This window comes from Lepisma saccharinum, chromosome 1, assembly GCF_977018435.1.
Source record: "Lepisma saccharinum chromosome 1, izLepSacc3.1, whole genome shotgun sequence".
Taxonomy (NCBI): Eukaryota; Metazoa; Arthropoda; class Insecta; order Zygentoma; family Lepismatidae; genus Lepisma; species Lepisma saccharinum.
Genome location: NC_139229.1, coordinates 213,418,848 through 213,438,643, shown reverse-complemented (window position 1 = coordinate 213,438,643; position 19,796 = coordinate 213,418,848). Strand labels below are relative to the sequence as shown.

Genomic DNA, 19,796 nt, shown 5'->3' with positions numbered 1-19,796 from the left:
GTTGGCTAATATATAACTGCTCAACATGGATAGTGAAAAAGTATTGCATTTCTGTCATTTGTATTCTTTATGGATAAAGACTGTTTTCAAAGCAGAAAATGATGACTAGTTTCTGGGCCTTATTTTAGGTGTTTGCCCCAAATAACAGGACCATCATGCACTAGTTATTAACAGCTGAACAACAATAAAAATACCCTGCATTACATGCAAACATTGTAAAATAAATTAATAATTGGTCTTACGAAGTCAAAAAAATTCTGGTTGAACTGCACAAGATGTACAAAGCTCTGAAATTCTGAACCAATATCTCAAAGTTCCTATGTATAGGGAATACATAAACAAAAAAGTGGTAGTAATCAAATAATTCACAACAAAAAGAAACCTAATTTTTTTCAACATTGACTTTGGATGCCATTATGGATAAATGATTGTGTTTTGTTTTCCAAAAAATCGACGGAAATTTGAATAATGAACTAGTTGGTACCCGCACAGCATGGAAGGACCCATGCTGTTCATGGTGGAATCGTGCCCATGATGGATGGTGAAAAGTTGATGTGTGTAACAATAATAGTGCATGTAAATTTCCATGTGAACCACAATAAATTATTCTAGATATCTCAGGTAATAAATTTTATACTTAAACTCTTGGAGTGGCATCAGAGGTAACCACATCATCCGTTCTATACATTGTTGTGGCAATTTTCTATTGAATCATTTGGTATTACAAATTTCTAACTGTTGTTCATGCACAGCAAGTATGAAGTGGATGTAAAGAAACACACATAAAGCATTTGACAATGGAATGCCATTTACCTAAGGTTCTCAACTGAAGCAGTTTGGAAGTATGGATATGGAAGAATTATGGAAGTCACAACTTCACAAGTCATGTGCTCTTGTTTACATTTACTTTGTTCTTACAGTGGACGGACACCAGTGTAGTCGGGAGGGAAGGTTCCAGTAAATTATTTGGATGCACAAGCATATATAAATGTAGTATCCCCACTACAAGGGAGTTGCAACGATAGTTGCAATCAGAAGATAATGTCCTCTTTATTCCCCAAAAACAAGTACCACTCAGACACAGACACTTGCACACATTTACGAAGATAACACATCAATAGCTAACCAACAAATAATGCCACCCTGCTGCTGTCACTGGTGCCTGGAATGGTGAGACATTTTATTTTATTATGTCTGTGATTCGTGGGAAGAGCGGTTTTCTTGATACTTGCAACAACTGTAGTTTCCAGCTACTAAATGGCCTTGATCCAACTAAAGGGGTATAGGTTATTCTTAACATGAAGGACAAATAAAATGGAAGAATCACACTTGAAAAAAATGACTGTGTTAAATTACTTCCAATATATGCAAAATAATATGCACAATAAGCTCAAATATGCACTAATGCCTCAAATATGAATTTATATGCTCTATTAAACTTTGCCAAGGTTCTCACTCAAGTGAAATGCATGAAACCCTTGAAAGCACATGAATTTTCCCCAAAGAAAAAAAAACATGCCAATATCTGTCCCCTAGTTATCACATTTTACTCCCGAGCCACTCAATTTAAAATGTTTATTATCTTTCTCTTCACATAAAATAAAGTTAAATAATATATACACACATACATACATGTATGCATAAATGAGAAGGAAATAAGAAACACTGAAAGATAAAATAAAGTTAAGATATTTAGCAGTATTGTTGAATCATCAATAAGTAGAAGAAGAAAGATGGCATCAAGTATATGACATTGCCATGTAATATTTCAATTTGAGCCCAATTTCATTCTCAATTATACATACCAAAAAGGGAGTGCAAATAAAAATAAAATATCTTACCTCTGTTCTCACAGACAATCTAAATTTCCGAACAGTTTTACTTCTTGCATATTTGCAACCATTGTAGTACATACTCCATGAACAACCAAAGGAGAAGGAAGCTCCACAAGTATCTGGGTCCAGACCTTGGCATGCACAGGTACGAGGTTCATTAGTTGCACATCTTCTCGTCGTTGGTAATCCATAGCGATTGAGCTTTTCCGTCAACAAGTTGTACAAGAGGTCTGCTTCGCTTGATGGAACCCCATCCCATGCAACCATGGCAATCACAAGCCATGCTGTGGGACACTTGTGACCTTGGCGATGTTTGACCACACACAAAACCTTCTCTTCATAGTTTGACCGCCGAATGATCTAAATGAAAAATCAGAAATAAGATTTAATTATAAACTGATTGACTGTATGTTCCTTCTGTGTTATACACATTATGTAAAATATTAAAAAGTATTCTTCTTCAATGAACGTCACTGTTTAATCTTGAAAATGTTTTTTACTTATTTCAAAATAATTCAAACATTAGATACCTGCTTGAAGAATTTATCATTTTCATTGTCTTGTAGTTCTGAGATCAATGGCACAATAGCAAGTACCACCACACTTCTTCCATCTGGCACTGAGTATATGAAACAACTTAGGTTCTTATTAACCTTAGAAAGGATACTTAATGTTGGTACAGAAAGGGTACATATGCAACTTACTGACATATACTAAGTGCTGTTTTACAGTAAGAGTTTACCTGTAACGAATTCTTTGTTGAATCACCAAATCACGAGAATGTGGTGATGATTGGTTGTTTATTGATTTGGTTTAACCCTTCGTTGGTATGTGTGTTTCAGAGTAACATGTTTGGTATATGGATTTCATTGTTTCTTTGTCATTTTTTTCGAATATCTTTTTACAGTAATTATATCAAAAATAGTTTATAGATGCAATGTTTACATGATTGGTATATGTGTATTGCCTAATATATATCACTTATAAATAGACCTCTTGAAATGGTTCAGAATTCCTGAAAAAATATTGATTATGTACAATCCTTAAAAACAAAATTTTAAAAGAACCGTAAGAAATTTCAATAGGAATATGTAACATCCAAATATAAATTTTCTAACCAACCTTTTATTTGTATACATCATTTTCAAAATTATCCCCAAATTATTCTAATACTATACTTGTTCTGTTAGCAAAAATTACTTGTTGAAATGAAGAATAAATTACATATGTATAATTTGCTACACAATTATACATAATCTTTTTCATGTTATCCACAGTCAAGCTCCCTTTTTTTGTTTGTGAGGATCATCTTACATGCTGAAAATGATCTTTCAACAAAAGCATAGTCAGTGGTACAAATTTGAATGCTGGAACATTACTTGAATTCCACAAAGCACCAAACTGACATGACAGTGAACAAGATAACACGAATATAGCAGTGGAAAAAATAGGTAAAAAAACTAAAATCCAAGGTCTACTTATAAGTTAAAATTTATCTTATTTATTGGATAATAACAATATTACTCAGTCATTACCCAGACAAATTATCAAGAAAAAACACACTTTTTTAATAACTTTATTTGGAAATTACTTTTTATATTAACTAATTTTCATAACATTATTAATAAATTCCAATAATTTATTACTTTTTGCCAAGAGAGATGCACATTCTACTTTGCACTTTCATCCCACCTGATATATTGAGGAAAAGGAGCAAGTATAAATAGGCTCATCTTCATAAGGAAATTGATCCGTGTAGCTTTCATTAACACTTTGCAATGACTCATCAGCAAAACATTATCTTGTGTGCCCTGAGAATCAAATACTTTGTCCACGTCTTCTCTTTTCTGATTACTTGGTTCAGCAAGCCATGCTTGGAACTTCTGTTGTTCATTCGTAACGAATATCAGGTTTCAAAGCTCATTTAGTCAGAAATAGTAGCAGTAATAAGTGAATGAAATCAAATAAAATAATTACCAAAGAATCAAAACAGAAAACTTTGATACAACACGAATTCTCTGTACACAGAAATAAAATATGAATGCAGAAAATGTTTACATGATTGGTATATGTGTGAGTGTGGCACTCATAAAACACGGACTGTCATCAAAATGGCATGTCTACATGGACTAAGAAGAATACCACATCCTATAACTGGTATCATTGGACCATAGACATTACAAACCTGGGCTAGAGAAACTTACAAGTATATCCTAGGTTGAGTGCCACACTCACATGTATATCAACAGAGGGTTAATTTTACTTTGCTTTTCTGCCATTTTCGGCTGTTTGCAAAGATGAGGAGTGATGAAGTGATGAAATTGATGAAGGGACATTCACAAAGAACACCCGTGACCAGACTGGGATATGAATCCAGGATGTTAAGAGATCTGCACAATTGCCTCTAAAAGATTTACACAATGACCCAGCTTGGCAGGAATCATCTTTGGTGGTGATCTTCTCAGAGCATTTCAAGCCTTCTGAACTGGGTAGGGAAATTTGCTGACTACACTATTCAGTAGATATCTTCTTCCACATGGTCAGTCAAAGCCACCAAACAGGATAGAAGATGACATCAGTACAGTAATCCCTTTTATGGTTATGTTTTGGAGATATGTGCAGGGGTGTAGCCAGGATTTCTTTTCACATATCAGCATGTTGGAAATTTTGTGGAGAAAATAGTATTGAAAATAATAACCTACGTACACTGTACCTATCAATATGTATAATTGTCTTTAAAAAATACCAACTTTTGCTGAAACCAAATGCATAAAACTCAAAGAGAAAAAAAAATGATTTCCATGGTGTTTTTCACAGAATATTTTTAAAATGAGGTGAAATTCACGAGAAACAAGGGAAATCATGTAAAATAATAAATTTACATTATTTCATGACTTGAAATAAGTATGTTTATCATCATTGGATCCACTTATAAGCAATTTTGGACAATGGTTAACGCTTTTCAGTGTTATAGTGATTGTGCAAATTAGGTCTCCATATAGAGGACATGCCCCATAACATGACCATGCAGTCTAAGGCATCAGGGCTTTGGGCTCCAGCTATGGAAAATGAGCAGGTTCAAGTCTCCTTGGGGCAAGGGTAATAACTTTTCTCTGAGATTTTTATCTGTGTTATGGAACCAGTGGCTACCTACCATCGTGTGGAAATTGAGGAGCTAATAATGAGTAGTGTAACCTGGTCATAGTAACCTACAACAACAACCGGGGGTTCATCGTGCTGACCACATGTCACCTGTAACTGGTCGGATGATCTCCCACCTCGGCATTGGGAGTGAGGCTGGCAGTTGGTAGGTAGGCCCTTGTCCTCATGGCCTTTGTACCACGAGTAGACATACGATACATTTGCATATTGCTTCAGTTACCTTTACTGTTATTACAGGAAAAGAGGAGAAAACCAATAAAAAATTGGCTACTTTGGTTCCCGTACAAAATTTCATTGTGTAATTTGGCAAAATTTCAGGATGGACCTAGCCCTAGTGAGCCCATGCCTGGCAACTCCAATGGATGTGTGTACTTATATTTATAAGGTATATGTGAAGTTTGACTTACCCATTTAGCTAGGGGACACCCTTGGACTGTTTTGCCTTCTTTGCCAGTGTATACAACCTTCTCGAATCTCAAGGCTTTGCCCTTCAAGCCAGAACGCTTCTCCATCTCCTTACGAAGTTCTGTTAAGTTTGCAGCTGCACCTAGGTGTGTGTAGTATGAGCCTGGCTCAGGTGGACCTGCAAATATAAAAGATATGCACATTGCCATAATGGAAACTATGCTTACAAGTTGAGAAATGTCAATTCTGCACTTGTACATCGATTTTAATATGGTACTGAAGTTCTCCAAATCAGAAATGAGACAAGAGATACCTTTTTTTAATTTTTGTGTGTCATTTTCGTAACTTTTAGTCTTGAAGAAATGATTGTTGGAAAAGTAAAATGTTAAATTCAATTGGTACACCTGCATTTCATGATTTATATTTTTGGATAAAGAATGCTACAAAAATACTACATTAAATACTAGTCTAGTAGGCATAAATCATATTTTATTCATTTATTTTATTTCACTTCCATGGACAAGTTGCAAGGAGAATGATGTAACATCCAGTTTCTAAACAAATTTTCTGGTAAAAACTTACACAATACAAAAATTACACTGGCATTTATATTTCAACAATAATACATTATGCTATTTATCATTGTACCAATGGATACCTGGAATTGGAGACAAATTAAATTAAGATAATTAAGTACACCATATTTAAAACTTATAATTTCTGTAACTAAAAATTCTTTACTGAATGCTGGATCTAAATAATCATTTTAAAAACTTTAAAAAATTCATGACAAATTCTTTGAAAAACCTTTGTATTATTTTACACATGAATATGTAGGCATTCAAAAATTTCTAAGTGAATCACTTACGTGTCTCAAACAGTATATAAAACAACCATTCTGTCTCTTGTCTCAACATTTACCAAACTTTAACTGAAAAACGAACACTGAAAAAATATCCACAACATTGCTTAAATAATTTAGGCCCACTTATGACTGCTTTTTTTGAAATTTAACTAGAGTTTGCTTCAAGGATCAATTTCAGAGTAAAAAGTAAACTATAAAGAATCTGCTACATATTTCCTTAGGCACACATTTTATAGCTTAATCAATATTTGCCGTGCATTGCAGCTAACATGTGGTGTACTATGTTTCAACATTTTTACTGGCACTGTAATAAAAATACCCTCTTCCATTTATTTTCTATAACAGTTCATCACAAGATCTATGTCGCATATATATATATATATATATATATATATATATATATATATATATATATATATATATATATATATATATATATATATATGTTAAAAATTGTGCAGTTTTTATGCAGGTTCCAATCAGAGCCGTAGCTAGAGGGAAGTCAGGTGGGCATTGCCTACCCTGAAGTTTGCATATCGATGCACAGATAGATGTATATATCAAGACATAATTGCCCACCATAAAAAATAGTTGCCCACCACCTTGTAGAATTCTCACTATGGCATTGGTTTCCATATACTTAAACTTTAAATTCATTGAAAGCTTTTGTCTTCTTAACATAATGTGGATAGCACTTATTTGAGGTCATATATCTGATAAAAGAATGTGTATGATATTGTGTCTAAAATTATAAACAGTAAAATACTAACTATGAGGAAACATGCAGTTCATTTTCACTATACGGCAAATCATTTCTAGACATATTTACATTAGGGCCTCCTTGATGGCACAGTGGTAGTGCCCTCCCTTTGTAATCAAGGGATCCGATATTCAATATCTGGTGGAGGCACATAGTGGTTCGGATCCCACTTTAAGCTGTATGTCCAGTCTTTATTAGCCTTACAGTGCATAAAGTGGACTTAAAACACCAAGTCAATCAATCAATCAAACATATTTACATTATTAACTTATTTGTATAAGCATCCCCCTTTCCACCTTTCCTGAAACTTGACCAAACACACTCCCCCCAGGAATTTCCAATTTGAGTACTGATTTCAGTGATCAATAGACTGATAAAAATTCGTACTATCCTATAAATTATTATCCTGATGAACACACATTTTTTTGTTTTTGTTTTTTACATTGAGGTATAAGAAAATAATAAAAATTACGAAAATTTCACAGTCAACAGTTAAAATTATGCTACCTATACCTATCAATATAGATGTTATCAAATTACTGTTTTCATTTGAATAGTTAGCATAAAAATGACAGTACTTACATTTATCTGGAGGGAAGCAATTGCAGTCAGGAACTTCTGCTCTAACGTTGTTCTTCAACCTCTCAAGATGGTCTTGAAACTCCTTTGTTGACATTCCACCAACAACCTTCATGTAATCGGTTGTTGGCAAGCTTGTTGGTGTCCACGCTTTGTTCTCCTCAGTTGTCTTTGGAGTCTCGGATGCCTCTGTTGTGCTAGGCGTCTCTTGGCTTGCTTCCGTGTGACAGCACGTATTGTTGTTGTTGTTTTCGACTTTGCTTTGCACTTCCCCCACACTTTTCTCGGTACAGGCTTCATCTGCACATGGCTTGGAAGGGCTCTGCTCAAACTGGTATGATGAAGAATCCTGCACAGCCGCGCAAGATGTATCTTCTTGCTTGACTATGCTGGTCATTGGTAACGTTACTGAGGTAGACGATGATTTTGTTTCACTGGACTTGAAGGAGCATGAAAAATTACTGCTCTGAGATTTCAACTGCGGGTCATCCGTAAAAGAATGGTTTTGCAACCCAATCTGCTTTTGAAAAGTTTTATCATCCACTGGGGTATCTGTCGGGCAGCTTCCTATATTTTGCAGTGGTGTTCTGCTGTTGGCATTAAACACAGTTTCACTCTCTTTACACCTTACATTACTAGTACCTAATCCTACGGAATCTTTTTCTACAGGAGAATGCCATTCAGTATGTGAACTAGTCTGTATACTAACTCCATGCACTGCTGCAGGCCCATCTGGCAATGAACCTGCAGAACTATTCGATAAAAAATTCTTTACATCACTAGATAAAATATTATGTTCAGTTTGGCCCATATTTACTAAGTTCCCCCCATCATTTGTTCGATTAATACTATCTTCTGGTCCCAGCTTTACAAACTTTTCACTAAAATTGTCTGTAATATTGGAATCACTTACGTTGCTAGATGCTCGCATGTCCGTACCTGGTTGACTACCAACACTACTTCCTTGCACATTTAGTTGGGCACTCTGTTCTCTCACCCAGTCCCAAATCCCACCCTCAGACTCTGCCTGAGGGTGGCCTTGCACTAAAAAATTTGGATTTTCCTGAGAACCACTACCAACTTCTCTCCCCCTTGAATCTATCATGTTAGAATTATTAGCACTTGCGGAATCCACACCTTGAATACTGGGAATGTACTGTGATTGTGGGGCTGTTGCCTGATTTCCAATACTGCTATGCGGCCTCGATGGAGGCCTTGTTGTTCCTTGCTCCAGGTTGCTTCCTGGACTTATCATTTGTGAGCCTGCACCATTGCCTTCACTGCGCTCCGTTGCTACTACTTGAGTCTCTGCAACTGCACTTGACAACTGTCTTTGATACTGCTGTTGCTGGCGCTGTTGCTGCTGTTGTTGTTGTTGCTGCTGCTGCTGCTGTTGTTGTTGTTGTTGTTGTTGCTGCTGCTGCTGTTGTTGTTGCTGCTGCTGTTGTTGTTGTTGTTGCAACTGTAACTGATGTTGCTGAAGCTGGTTCTGCTGCAGTTGGTTCTGCTGCAGTTGTTGTTGCTGTTGTAGATGTTGTTGTTGCATATGCTGTTGCAGTTGCTGCTGCTGTAAATGTTGTTGCTGCTGCTGTTGGTGATGCAATTGTTGTGCATGATGTGTCTGCTGGAGCTGCTGATGTTGTATTTGCTGTTGCTGCTGCAGCTGTTGGTGATGTTGTTGCTGCTTATTTAATATCATAGTCTTCAGCCTGCTGTTGAGCTGCTCATGCGATTGATCCCTCTGGAACATTCCATTGCATGTTGGACTCTCAGGGTAATTTTGAGACATTCCAACGTCAGTCTTCTGATCGTTCCAGGTGGAACCTTCCCATGAGGAAGGTTGTTCCCCAACAACCGAGACTCTACCTGGGTACCCACTAGAGTTCAGTGAACTCTGCTGGGGAAGGGGAAGTGGGTACCCAGGTACCCCGTTTGGGTGACCGGTCAGGCTGTTGAATGCTTTGTTCTCTCCGACATATGTAGTGACAGAGCTCGTCGGAGGATGTGATGCATTTGTGGATGACTGACTGGTTGGAGGCGTCGTTCCATCCATGTTGACAGGCAGACTGTCCTGCGTATAGCTACCAGCTGATGATGGCAGACTACTTCCATTAACATACTCAGTTCCGCTACGACCTTCTGAAAATGGAGCCAAGTTACCGTTTGGCGACGAATCCACATATTGACTTCCACTAGATGGATGGTTTGGTGTGTTTCCTGCCTGGCCATTAATGGCTCGGCTTGGGCCATTCATGCCCATTGCCGAAGGTGGCGGACCGTTGAGGGCTGAACTGGTAACTCCATTTGGTGACGGCTGAGGGGTATGCGCTTGCTGCGAATGAGGATACCGGTTTTGGTTCTGGGCTTGTGCTGGAGATGAAGGAGGTCGAATTCCTGAATACTGCTGAATTGGTGATGACTGCAGAGTTGTTATGCTTGCACTGCCTGCGGGGTAACCACCTCTATCCTGAAACTGCTGATCGTTATTGAGGAAAGTCTGCTGGTAGCCACCTGGGTAGCCACCAGCCGCATACCCTAAACCCTGCTGATCTGGGAAGCTACGGGGTGGGAAACGAAGATCTTCCAAAGGAGCCTGAAGGCCAATGGGGCCTTGCTGCTGAGGCTGAGGAATCAGAGGTGCAGCTATGCTGTTCTGGAACTGTGCCTGGGGAGTCCAACCTGCACCATCTGCCTGGTGCCATACTGCATTAGGGAAACGATCTCTTATTGCTGGAAAACCAGGTTCTGGGATGTGTGGAGGTCCTCCAGGAGGAGCTGCTACTGTTGGTGGGCCATAGAATGGCATAACAGGAGTCTGCAAAGAGAAAACAGAATATAAAAAACATTACTCAACAATCCAGAAATTGTCGCAAGATGAACAATTATATAAGCACCACCCATAAATATTTGTTTGTGCACATTCTCTTAAAATAAACACAGTAAGACAATATACAAAAGGTAAAATTGAAAGAATGCAACTTTGGCAGCAGTAAACATAAGTCATTAAAACTCTGTGGTAATCTTGTTGCTGTGTTGAAATTCTTGTATTTTGATCATTCTCGTTTAATAAAGACTCAAAGGGGATTGAGAATTTCCTTTCAGAAGAGAGAAGATGTGACAGAGCCACCCATTTTTAAATTCATACCGTACTTTTTAGAGATTTAAATATGATGCAGGTGGACAAAGATTTAATGTGCATGACACATGTGACTAAAAATAACCCAACAAATAACTTTAAAAATAGCATATTTCAGAGTTTACGCTAACACACTCAATATGGTGGGTGGCCCACAATAGACAGAGCCAAGTCAGCAAATTAGTCCTCCTTATTTATGAAAGGAGGATTTGAGTGTGTCGATTATTACTTGTACACTCCTGTTCAGAAAAAGTGGCTCACATTTATTAAACTGTCCAACCTTATAAAATGTGTCACTTTATGTAAACAGGGGTCCCAGGTTCGAATCCCATCCTGGGCATGGATGTTTGTGAGTATCCATTCATCACTTTTATCATGTCATCACACATCCTCATCTTTGCAAATTAACCAAAAGTGGCACAAGAAGCGAAGTAAAATAAAGCAAATCAATCAATCAATTATGTAAACAGGAGTGTACCCAAAAATTGAGAATTTATTTGTGTTCCAGTGGCACAATATTTGAAGAATTCTCACTGACAAGTTTGTACAATCAGACTGAGGTTGTTATGGAATCATTAAAACACACACTAAAATTCCCATAAGTTGTATGAGTCATGCTCATATTCCTTTTTGGCAGACAAATGGCTGTGTTTCAGGATAGAGTGTAAGTTGGAATTGCAGGGTGTTTTCTAATAAGTCCAAACAACATCAATTACTCCCGATGACTGCTCAAATGTCAAATTTGATTATTTCCGATTTGGTGATAATTACTGCAATGTTATATTTGTTTCTAGAGATGATTTGAAGTTATGGAAATTAGAATTTTGTACTTTTTCTCGACTTCAATTGTTGACTATGAGAAATCTACTGGACTTATCGTAGGGGCTCTGTCCGAACTGGCAGTGGATGATCTTCAGCGAACAACTTCCCCCACAATTCATTGCGCGAAATCACGCCCACCGCTATATCTTCCGGCAAAATTTTCCTGCGTTAAAAACATGCGGGCTAAATATTGTGTGTATAGTCTTTGCCCAAGTGATTCAATGTATGATCAGTGATCAGAACGCTACAGCTACAGCTACTCTTCCAAAATGTAGCTTCGCTACAGCTACAACTACATTTACCAAAAAGTAGCTCGCTACGCTACTCATGTGCGCTACTCGCTACTTCGCTACTTTTGCGCTACTTCTGCATAAAAAAATTAAAAACAACCATATGGATGGGTATTAAAAATCTCCTACTACTGGTAAATAAATTCTGTTATTTATTAATATGATTCCCGTCATTCAATAATTTTGATAGCATTGTCACTTCAGTTACTTATTTTTACTATAGTTTTTGAGAATACCATACCTATGCAAGTGGCATATCGATTCAAATTTGATATATGAATATTGCAATTAGGGTGTTATCCGAATTAATGATTACAACTATACACAAATAAAATTTGGTAGGATTATGTAGCCTATTCATGTTCACATCAACATATTTTTCTTCAGAATAAATATTTCATTTTTTGTAGGCTGATAGGAAGGCAGCATTTTGAATGAAAAGTACCTGGAGCCCTTTGATTACAAAAGGGCCCCAGGTTCGATACCCAGCGGAGGCACATAGTGGTTCGGATCCAGTCTCGATCAGCTTATCTATGCATAAAATGGACTCAAAACAAAAACTAGGAAACACGCCAAGTTGGGAGGATGGGATCGTCCTGCTCCTCCATTCCCCACACTGCTCATCATTCAACATTCTTCCACGTTCTCACAATTAGCGGAAAGTGGCAGAAAGCGACTAGATAAGAGAATAATTAAATAAACCATTCATACTCATTGTCATGATTGAGAGAAGTGGAAGAATAGATGAGGAGGTAAACAGAAGAGGACAAATGGGTGGTGGACTATACCAAAGCGTTCGAAGATTAATATGGAACAAGGGTGTACCTATGAAATGCAAGAAGGTAATATATAACACATACTATGTGCCAGTAATTACTGGATCAGAGACTTGGACAATATCATAGAGAAACAAAAAGAAGATGCGGGCAGTGGAGATGAAATTTTTAAGGAGTATATTGGGGAAGACTAGAAGGGATAGAATAAGGAATGAGGAGATCCGACAGGCAGTGGGTGTGGTGAAGGTTCAGGACAGACTAGATCAGGCACACATGAGATGGTTCGGACACATGAAGAGGATGGATGCAGAAAGACTACCAGTAAGAGCTTATAATGCAAAGGAGTGGGAATATGGCCAAGGGGGAAACCAAGATGTTGGTGAAAAAAGCAGATAGCAGAGAGTGTTAGGAGAAGAGGACAAGATTGGAACACCGTAGAAAGAGAGGAGTGGTGGAAGACCAGGAAAAAATGAAGCGGCTTGACTTCTATGCCGACCCAGCCAGAGGCAGGAAACGGCGAAGGATGATGATGAGAATGTCATGATTAGCAAAAGTTACAGGAAAGTAGGAAAAATACATAAATTTGAAAACGATGTATATTAACTAAAGAAAATTGTCGTTTCTGCATACTTTTTGCAATATGATAATATATATTTAGGAAACTGTCGTGTAAACCTGAGTGTTCTAAACGTATTGTAATTTTAAAATTTGTGAACAAAAATTATCGCGAAAATAATTGTAATTCCAGAAACTGTATATCATTCTTGTAACAATAATTTCTTGCTGGTGAGATTCTGTATACTGACGATGATCAATGCTGTTAACGTACTGAGCCATTTATTGCTGGCACTATTCCCTTGTCAGTGCAGTGGAAAATCCATCGCTCGTTTTTGCACTACAAGTTGTATCTTACACAGCAATTAATGACATTTTGATGTCTCTTACACCATGGATATCCACAGGATTTGTTCCGGGGATGAAGCAAACGAGGCACTTTTTCCAGCGGTGCAGCAAACGAGGCATGTTTTTCTCCAAAATAGCGATGCAGATAAAAAAACGTAGCTGTTAGCTGGAATATATTCATATATGTCAGTTAGTTATGTGGATATCAATTATTCAGATACTAATTACATAAATTACGCAGATATATCTAATCTACAATCTAGATAATCTGTGTCTTCATGTAACAGACTATCTTAATGAACCTCCTGCAAAATTAAGGGTTATTGTCGATTTTTTCTGACGCTGTTGCCACATTAAATTCACCTCAAAATGCTGAGAAAAGAAAGTAGCTGTAGCGAAATTTTCGCTACAACTACATGAATTTTGTAGCTTCGCTACCGCTACAACTACAATTTTCAAAATGTAGCGTCGCTACAGCTACAGCTACAAATTTTGTAGCTAGCTACAGTAGCGACGCTACAAGTAGCTCGCTACTTCTGACCACTGTGTATGATTATCATTATTATATGAGGAATGTGTACGTCGCAAATTTTCTCGCTTTAAGAAGAATGCTTTTCATAAGCTTTCCTTAATAAACACCCGCGAATGTGTTTACCGGACTTCATGGGCATCCAACTGTTTCTTCCCAAGGTGCACTCTGTGATGAAGACAAGTTGAATATCATCCATTATAACTAAGAATAGCGCCTCATGATGGAAATGGAATCGTACACAAATTGGCCAAATTTAGGCTGAAGAATGGTTTACATAAATATTTTAAGTACATATCACTTGAAAAACAAACTTTATCGATACCAGCTCTAATATTTGCACGCGATACAACTGAAAATTCTCTCAACCTGTAACGTTTTTTAAGATCATAAATAACGCATGCTGTCGGCTAACCAATGTCTCAACACAATAAAAAGTGTTTCCAACACGTCAGAATATCCATCACGAAAACTTGGTGTATTTGAGCACGAGAGCAAGTATACAGACATGCGAGATTCTTATGCACGAGTAAATTGGATCGATAACTGTAGCGTCCTCCACTCCTACCACACACTGACATTCACACACCCGGCTTTGGATCGGAAAAAAGAGTACTAGGTTGCACACGGATGAAACAGCAACTATTTTTTTTTAAGCTTAGAAAATATTCATGATCACAGAAAGCAACTGGCATGTGAACATTTTTTCATTTAAGAAATTAAATTGTCTACAACGAAATGCATTTCTTACGGCGCTGAGCGTCTAGCAAAACGAAAGTGAACTCACTTCTTTTACACTTTTCCCTAGACTCTCTCAGGAATCTGTGGACCAAGGCCCCGCATAACGGTAGAGAAGAGGTGAAAGTGAGTGGGCTGAGCAGAGCAGTGCGCGCTGCAGCAAATGGCTGGTACGCGCAACCGCGTTTTCCCCTCCGTGCACTCACTTTCCCTCTCACGCTTGCTCCATAGATTCCTGAGACAGAGTGTAATTAACTGTCTATTTCAGGGGAGAACGTTAACGTTATCGATCAATTTTAGAAAGGTTTGATTTTTTTTTTTTTTTTTTTGTTATTTAGCGTGGATCTTCTTCCACTTTTTGGCTAATCGCGACAATGAGGATGAGTGATGATATTATGAAATTGATGAAGGGACACGCTCAAAGAACACCCATGCGTAGGCCGGGATTCGAATCCGGGACCTCTGGCGTTGTAGCACGCTGTACTAACCACTCCGTTACAGGGGCGGCAATTTTAAAAAGATTAGCTAACACAAAAAATATAACAAATTAACGTTTATGCACTTTTCTAAGGAATATATAATTTCCGTCTCTGGTCTCTGCAGATGTTCTGTGTGGCTAGTGTTAAATAGTCATGAAAATATCATCTACAAAATACTGCAGTTCATTAATATTATCATTGCACACGTTCATACCACTCAAGAAAACTGTGCCCTCTACCTCGTTTCTGATTTCGTAGCCTCCCTGATGACGCAGTGCGTCGTCGCCTTGTAATTAAGGGGTCCCGGGTTCGATACCCGGTGGAGGCACATAGTGGTTCGTATCCCACTTAAAACTGTAGGTCCAGTCCCGATTAGCCTTACTGTGCATAAAGTGGATTTAAATCACCGTAGCAGACAGGTTAGTCAGAGTTAGTATTTTCCTATGGTTATGTTAACGATTGATTTTTATTTTATTTATTTTGATTTGATTTATTTTACTTCGCTTCTTGTGCCACTTTTGGCTAATTTGCGAAGATGGGGATGAGTGATGATATGATGATGAAATTTATGGATAGACATCACAAACGTCCATGTCCAAGCTAGGATTCGAACCCGGGACCCCTGGCGTCGCAGCGCGATGTGCTAACCACTCCGCCACGGTGGAGTTCGTTGTTCATGTAATATAAATATTCTCAACTGTACATTTTCCTGTTTTAGTCAACAATCAAAACTTATCGATAACTGTCGAATACTAAAGTGCAAGATATAAAAATAAATATTAAGTGCACTAAAATGTGTAAGTTATCTATGCGTTCATCTGGTATGGGAATGAAAATAACAATAATCGAACTAATCGATACCCACCGATTTCTCGGAAAGATAAAAAATTGGTGTACTGAAGGTTTGATTTTACTTCGCATTTCTGACACTTTTGGCTAATTGCAAAGATGAGGGTAGTGATGATACGATGAAATTGATGAAGGGACACTCACAAAGAACACCCATGCCCCTGGTGTGGTATACTGAAATACTAGATATAAACATTATTGGACAATATAAAAATCTGCAACCAATTAAATGGGAATATCACTGCTAGACAATACACGCGGTTCGAACCAACTTCTTTCAAATCCCATGTGCTTGCTTATCTTACTTTGAGGAAGATGGATTTGTTGAACCTTGTATTGTGCGGTTGTGGACAATTTGAGAAACTTATCTCTGTGGATACTTTCCAGTTTTTGCCGTATCTGAGAGACAGAGCGTAAAATTGCGAGTCATGTTTTGAGTTTCTATAGCCAACCGTGGTCTTGGACCTTCGACTATGTTGTTGCTCGTGCACCAAAAAAAATATTTAAAAAAAATAAAAAAATAACGATGTAGTTTAGGAACTATATGACCTCGGAATTAGTCCAAAAGGCTTATGATGAAAAAACTTATTCAATAGCATCCAGTACGTCGAAATGGGCGTCTTACCCACAAATCCTTAGTTTTCAAGCAAACGTATAGTTTTGGAGACTACTAGTAGTATGTTGCCAAGATTATAACAAATGACCAAACTCAGTATCTACACTGTACACATCACATAAAATAAATAAAGTAAAATTGTATGCGCATTAAAAAAAGCTCAAAGGCTTCGAATTCAATAACCCTAGGCAAGGAAAAAAACAACATTAAAATGGACAGCACAAAAACGTGCACCGAAAGAAGCGACATTATACAAAGTGAAACCATTCGTCGAGGTAGCCTCAACCCCACTTCAATGTGCACCGATTCACACAGTTTCAGATAAACTTTACATGAAATGTTGCGTAGATCACAGAGTCGGAGTGTAACACAACACGTAACTTTATCGTGAGTTACTTGATCAAAACAATTACGAAAATCGTCAGAGTCGAAATGTCTTTTGAAGAAAACATTCCACACAAAATTACGTGCTTGGCCTCCACTCCCAGCTATCGACAATATTGTTTGCGCATTGCTTCAACAACGGTTCGCACAGTACAACGGTCACATGAATTTCAGTTTTACAGCAAGTCGGTATCTATCCGTACACATGACCTTGTAGCTGGTTCTTATGTGTGGCGAAGGATGTCGCTAGTGTCTGTACAGGTGAGAAAATATGGGTACAGCGCGCGAAAATTGTGCGGAATGAAAGTAAACAATTCACAAACTGGTTAGTTCCTATTCTTGCATTGTGTCCTAAGCAGTGGCGGCGATTGGGTTCCACAACTGTATGGGTGCCAAAAGTGGTGGGGAGGGGAAAGGACAGTTTACTTCTCTTTGTAGAGAAGTTTACCATAGTGCGGGGGCAAAAGTGGGAAAAAGTGGAGGGCAAGTGCCCTCCCCCCAATCGTCCCAAGTATATTCCACTCTGTTTAAATATCTTCTTCGACACAGTTGGGGTGTAAGGGGTGACCTTCCACGTAGGCGCCCAAAAGTCAACCTCACTTCCACGTAGTGCACCCTGGACTAAAGACTAACGAGGCTCTGGCGACTGGCACTATGGCCAGTATAATTTTGTGTGTGTTGTCCTGTTTGTTGTCCTTGTGTGTGCTGAGTGCCCGTTTACGGCCTCAGCTTTTAACAGAAGTCAGAACATTTTACCATTTTTAGTTATGCAACGCTAGAGTTGTTATTTGTAATGATAAGGGGCTGGCCCCCGTATAATGTGAAGGGAGCAAAATAGCCTAAGTGCTGACGCTCCCACAATTTTAAATTCAAAATCAAATCAAATCTTCGACACAGTTATTTTCCCTTCTATTATTTCGTACAGTCCATAATAAATACCAACGAAGAAAGAGATACCAGATCCTTTGTAATTGTATTTTCATGCTATACGATGGGTCAATTTGTTGCACTCTCTACATGTAGTGTGGGATGCATAAGTATTATCCCGCAAATTGTCCATCTCCATGTATATTCTCACTGTTTTATGTAATGGGAACTTCAAGAATAGAAACATAACGGCAAACAAGCTGTTGACAACCTCTGTAACAGAACATAAAAAAATCTATTTCTTAAAAAGCCTAGAACGCATGTAAAGAAATTAATGAAATAGCCATGGACATAAATACTTGTACACGTAAACACCACGCACCGCACTATTCAAAGTAAGTAGGATGGCCCTATCATCATTTTTGATAATCTGGCAACTCTAGTTTCATTGAAAAATTCACAATTACAATCATAACATTACGTTAAAACTCAAATAAGATCAAAACGCTTATCTATGGTTAAAGTAACAACACAAGCACGTATTGCCAGGTTGTCAGCCCTTTCACGAAGCGCGAGAAACCGTACGATATGGAGAAGATCGCGGTACTTTTCATGGTACTCTGTGCTCAATATAACTACACAAAGCACACGGTTTGAAAGAAGAACTGGCTGTTATGAAAAATGGTAACATCTAGCTCAGGTTAGTGAAACTTTCAGTTCAACAGCGAGTGTTTTCATTCTCCTAAAGAAATGCATAGGCGTCTAATCTTAATTATTTGACATTTTTAATAAACTCTATCTAGTTTAATAATCGGCTTCACTTTCAAATGCAGCGATCTCTTCTTTCGAATACTCGTGACCATTTTGGCATAACTGAAAGAAATGTGTGCCTTATGCAAAACTGTACCTCATCTGTTAAACAGATTTAGTGAAATGGTAGGCCAGAACAAAAGTTGGAGAACTGGAGATGAGTTCGGTATTTGGGTACAGCGTGCAAGGAAGCAGAAAGATGAGATGAAGACAACTATGGAGGTAGTGCAAAAGGATGAATACATTGGATTGATTAGTTTTATTTTACTTCACTTTTCTGCTACTTTTGGTTAATCATGACGATGAATAATGATATGATGAGATGTATGAAGAGACAGGACTACACAAAACAAACTGCGAGTCCAGACGCCAGGGCCTCGCTAGTTGCACAATGAACTCCAGGGTATACTATGTGGAAGGAGGATAACATTTGGGTGTGTTGAGAAAGGGTCACCCCTTGAATACATTGGAAGATAGTAAAATTACAAGTTTTGCAGTAACCAAACGGTAGATGAAACTCAAATTTCTGGAGGAATTCGTCAGGTGGTGTGAAGGACGGGAATGTGGCACCGTCTCCAGCTAAAGTCAAGGCCAAGAATGGTTGGTTTGACACTCCGACTGACGAATCTGCAAAATAGGAAGATGAACACTTTCTTCACCACGTCAAAGTAGATAGTTCTATGAAAAAATAGGACTGTGCAAGTTCCATAGATCAACGCCTTTCCCCTTTTCGCAACTTCATCCCGACATGCATATTGCACGGAAGCACATGGCGCTTGTCATTCCACATGACCAAGTGCAACGTATCACGTGTGTCGCCGTGTTTACAAACAGTTCTAGGTCCCTGACCTCTCCTCTTCCTCCTCTCTCTCTCTCTCTCTGACTGCACGCTTCTGCAGCTCTTGTCTGGTCTGGTCTGGCCTAGATAAATGAGTCGGGGGTTTCCACTGCCAACCACCAAGGTCGAGGCCGCAGGGAGCAGATAGCGGTC

The 19,796-nt window shown here is 38.2% G+C and overlaps 1 protein-coding gene across 6 annotated transcripts in view; it reads right to left on the bottom strand.

Moving 5' to 3' along the window:
• Tet (Ten-Eleven Translocation (TET) family protein) overlaps nt 1-19,796 on the bottom strand; it is a 227,216-nt gene that overhangs the window by 13,247 nt on the left and 194,173 nt on the right. For all 6 annotated transcript variants that reach the window (XM_083111964.1, XM_083112002.1, XM_083111982.1 and 3 more), the window contains 3 exons: nt 7,610-10,421; nt 5,405-5,580; nt 1,842-2,195 (listed from right to left, as the gene is read on the bottom strand). In XM_083111964.1, the coding sequence (XP_082968090.1) occupies nt 1,842-2,195; nt 5,405-5,580; nt 7,610-10,421 (3,342 nt within the window). The remainder of the gene's footprint in view (nt 1-1,841; nt 2,196-5,404; nt 5,581-7,609; nt 10,422-19,796) is intronic.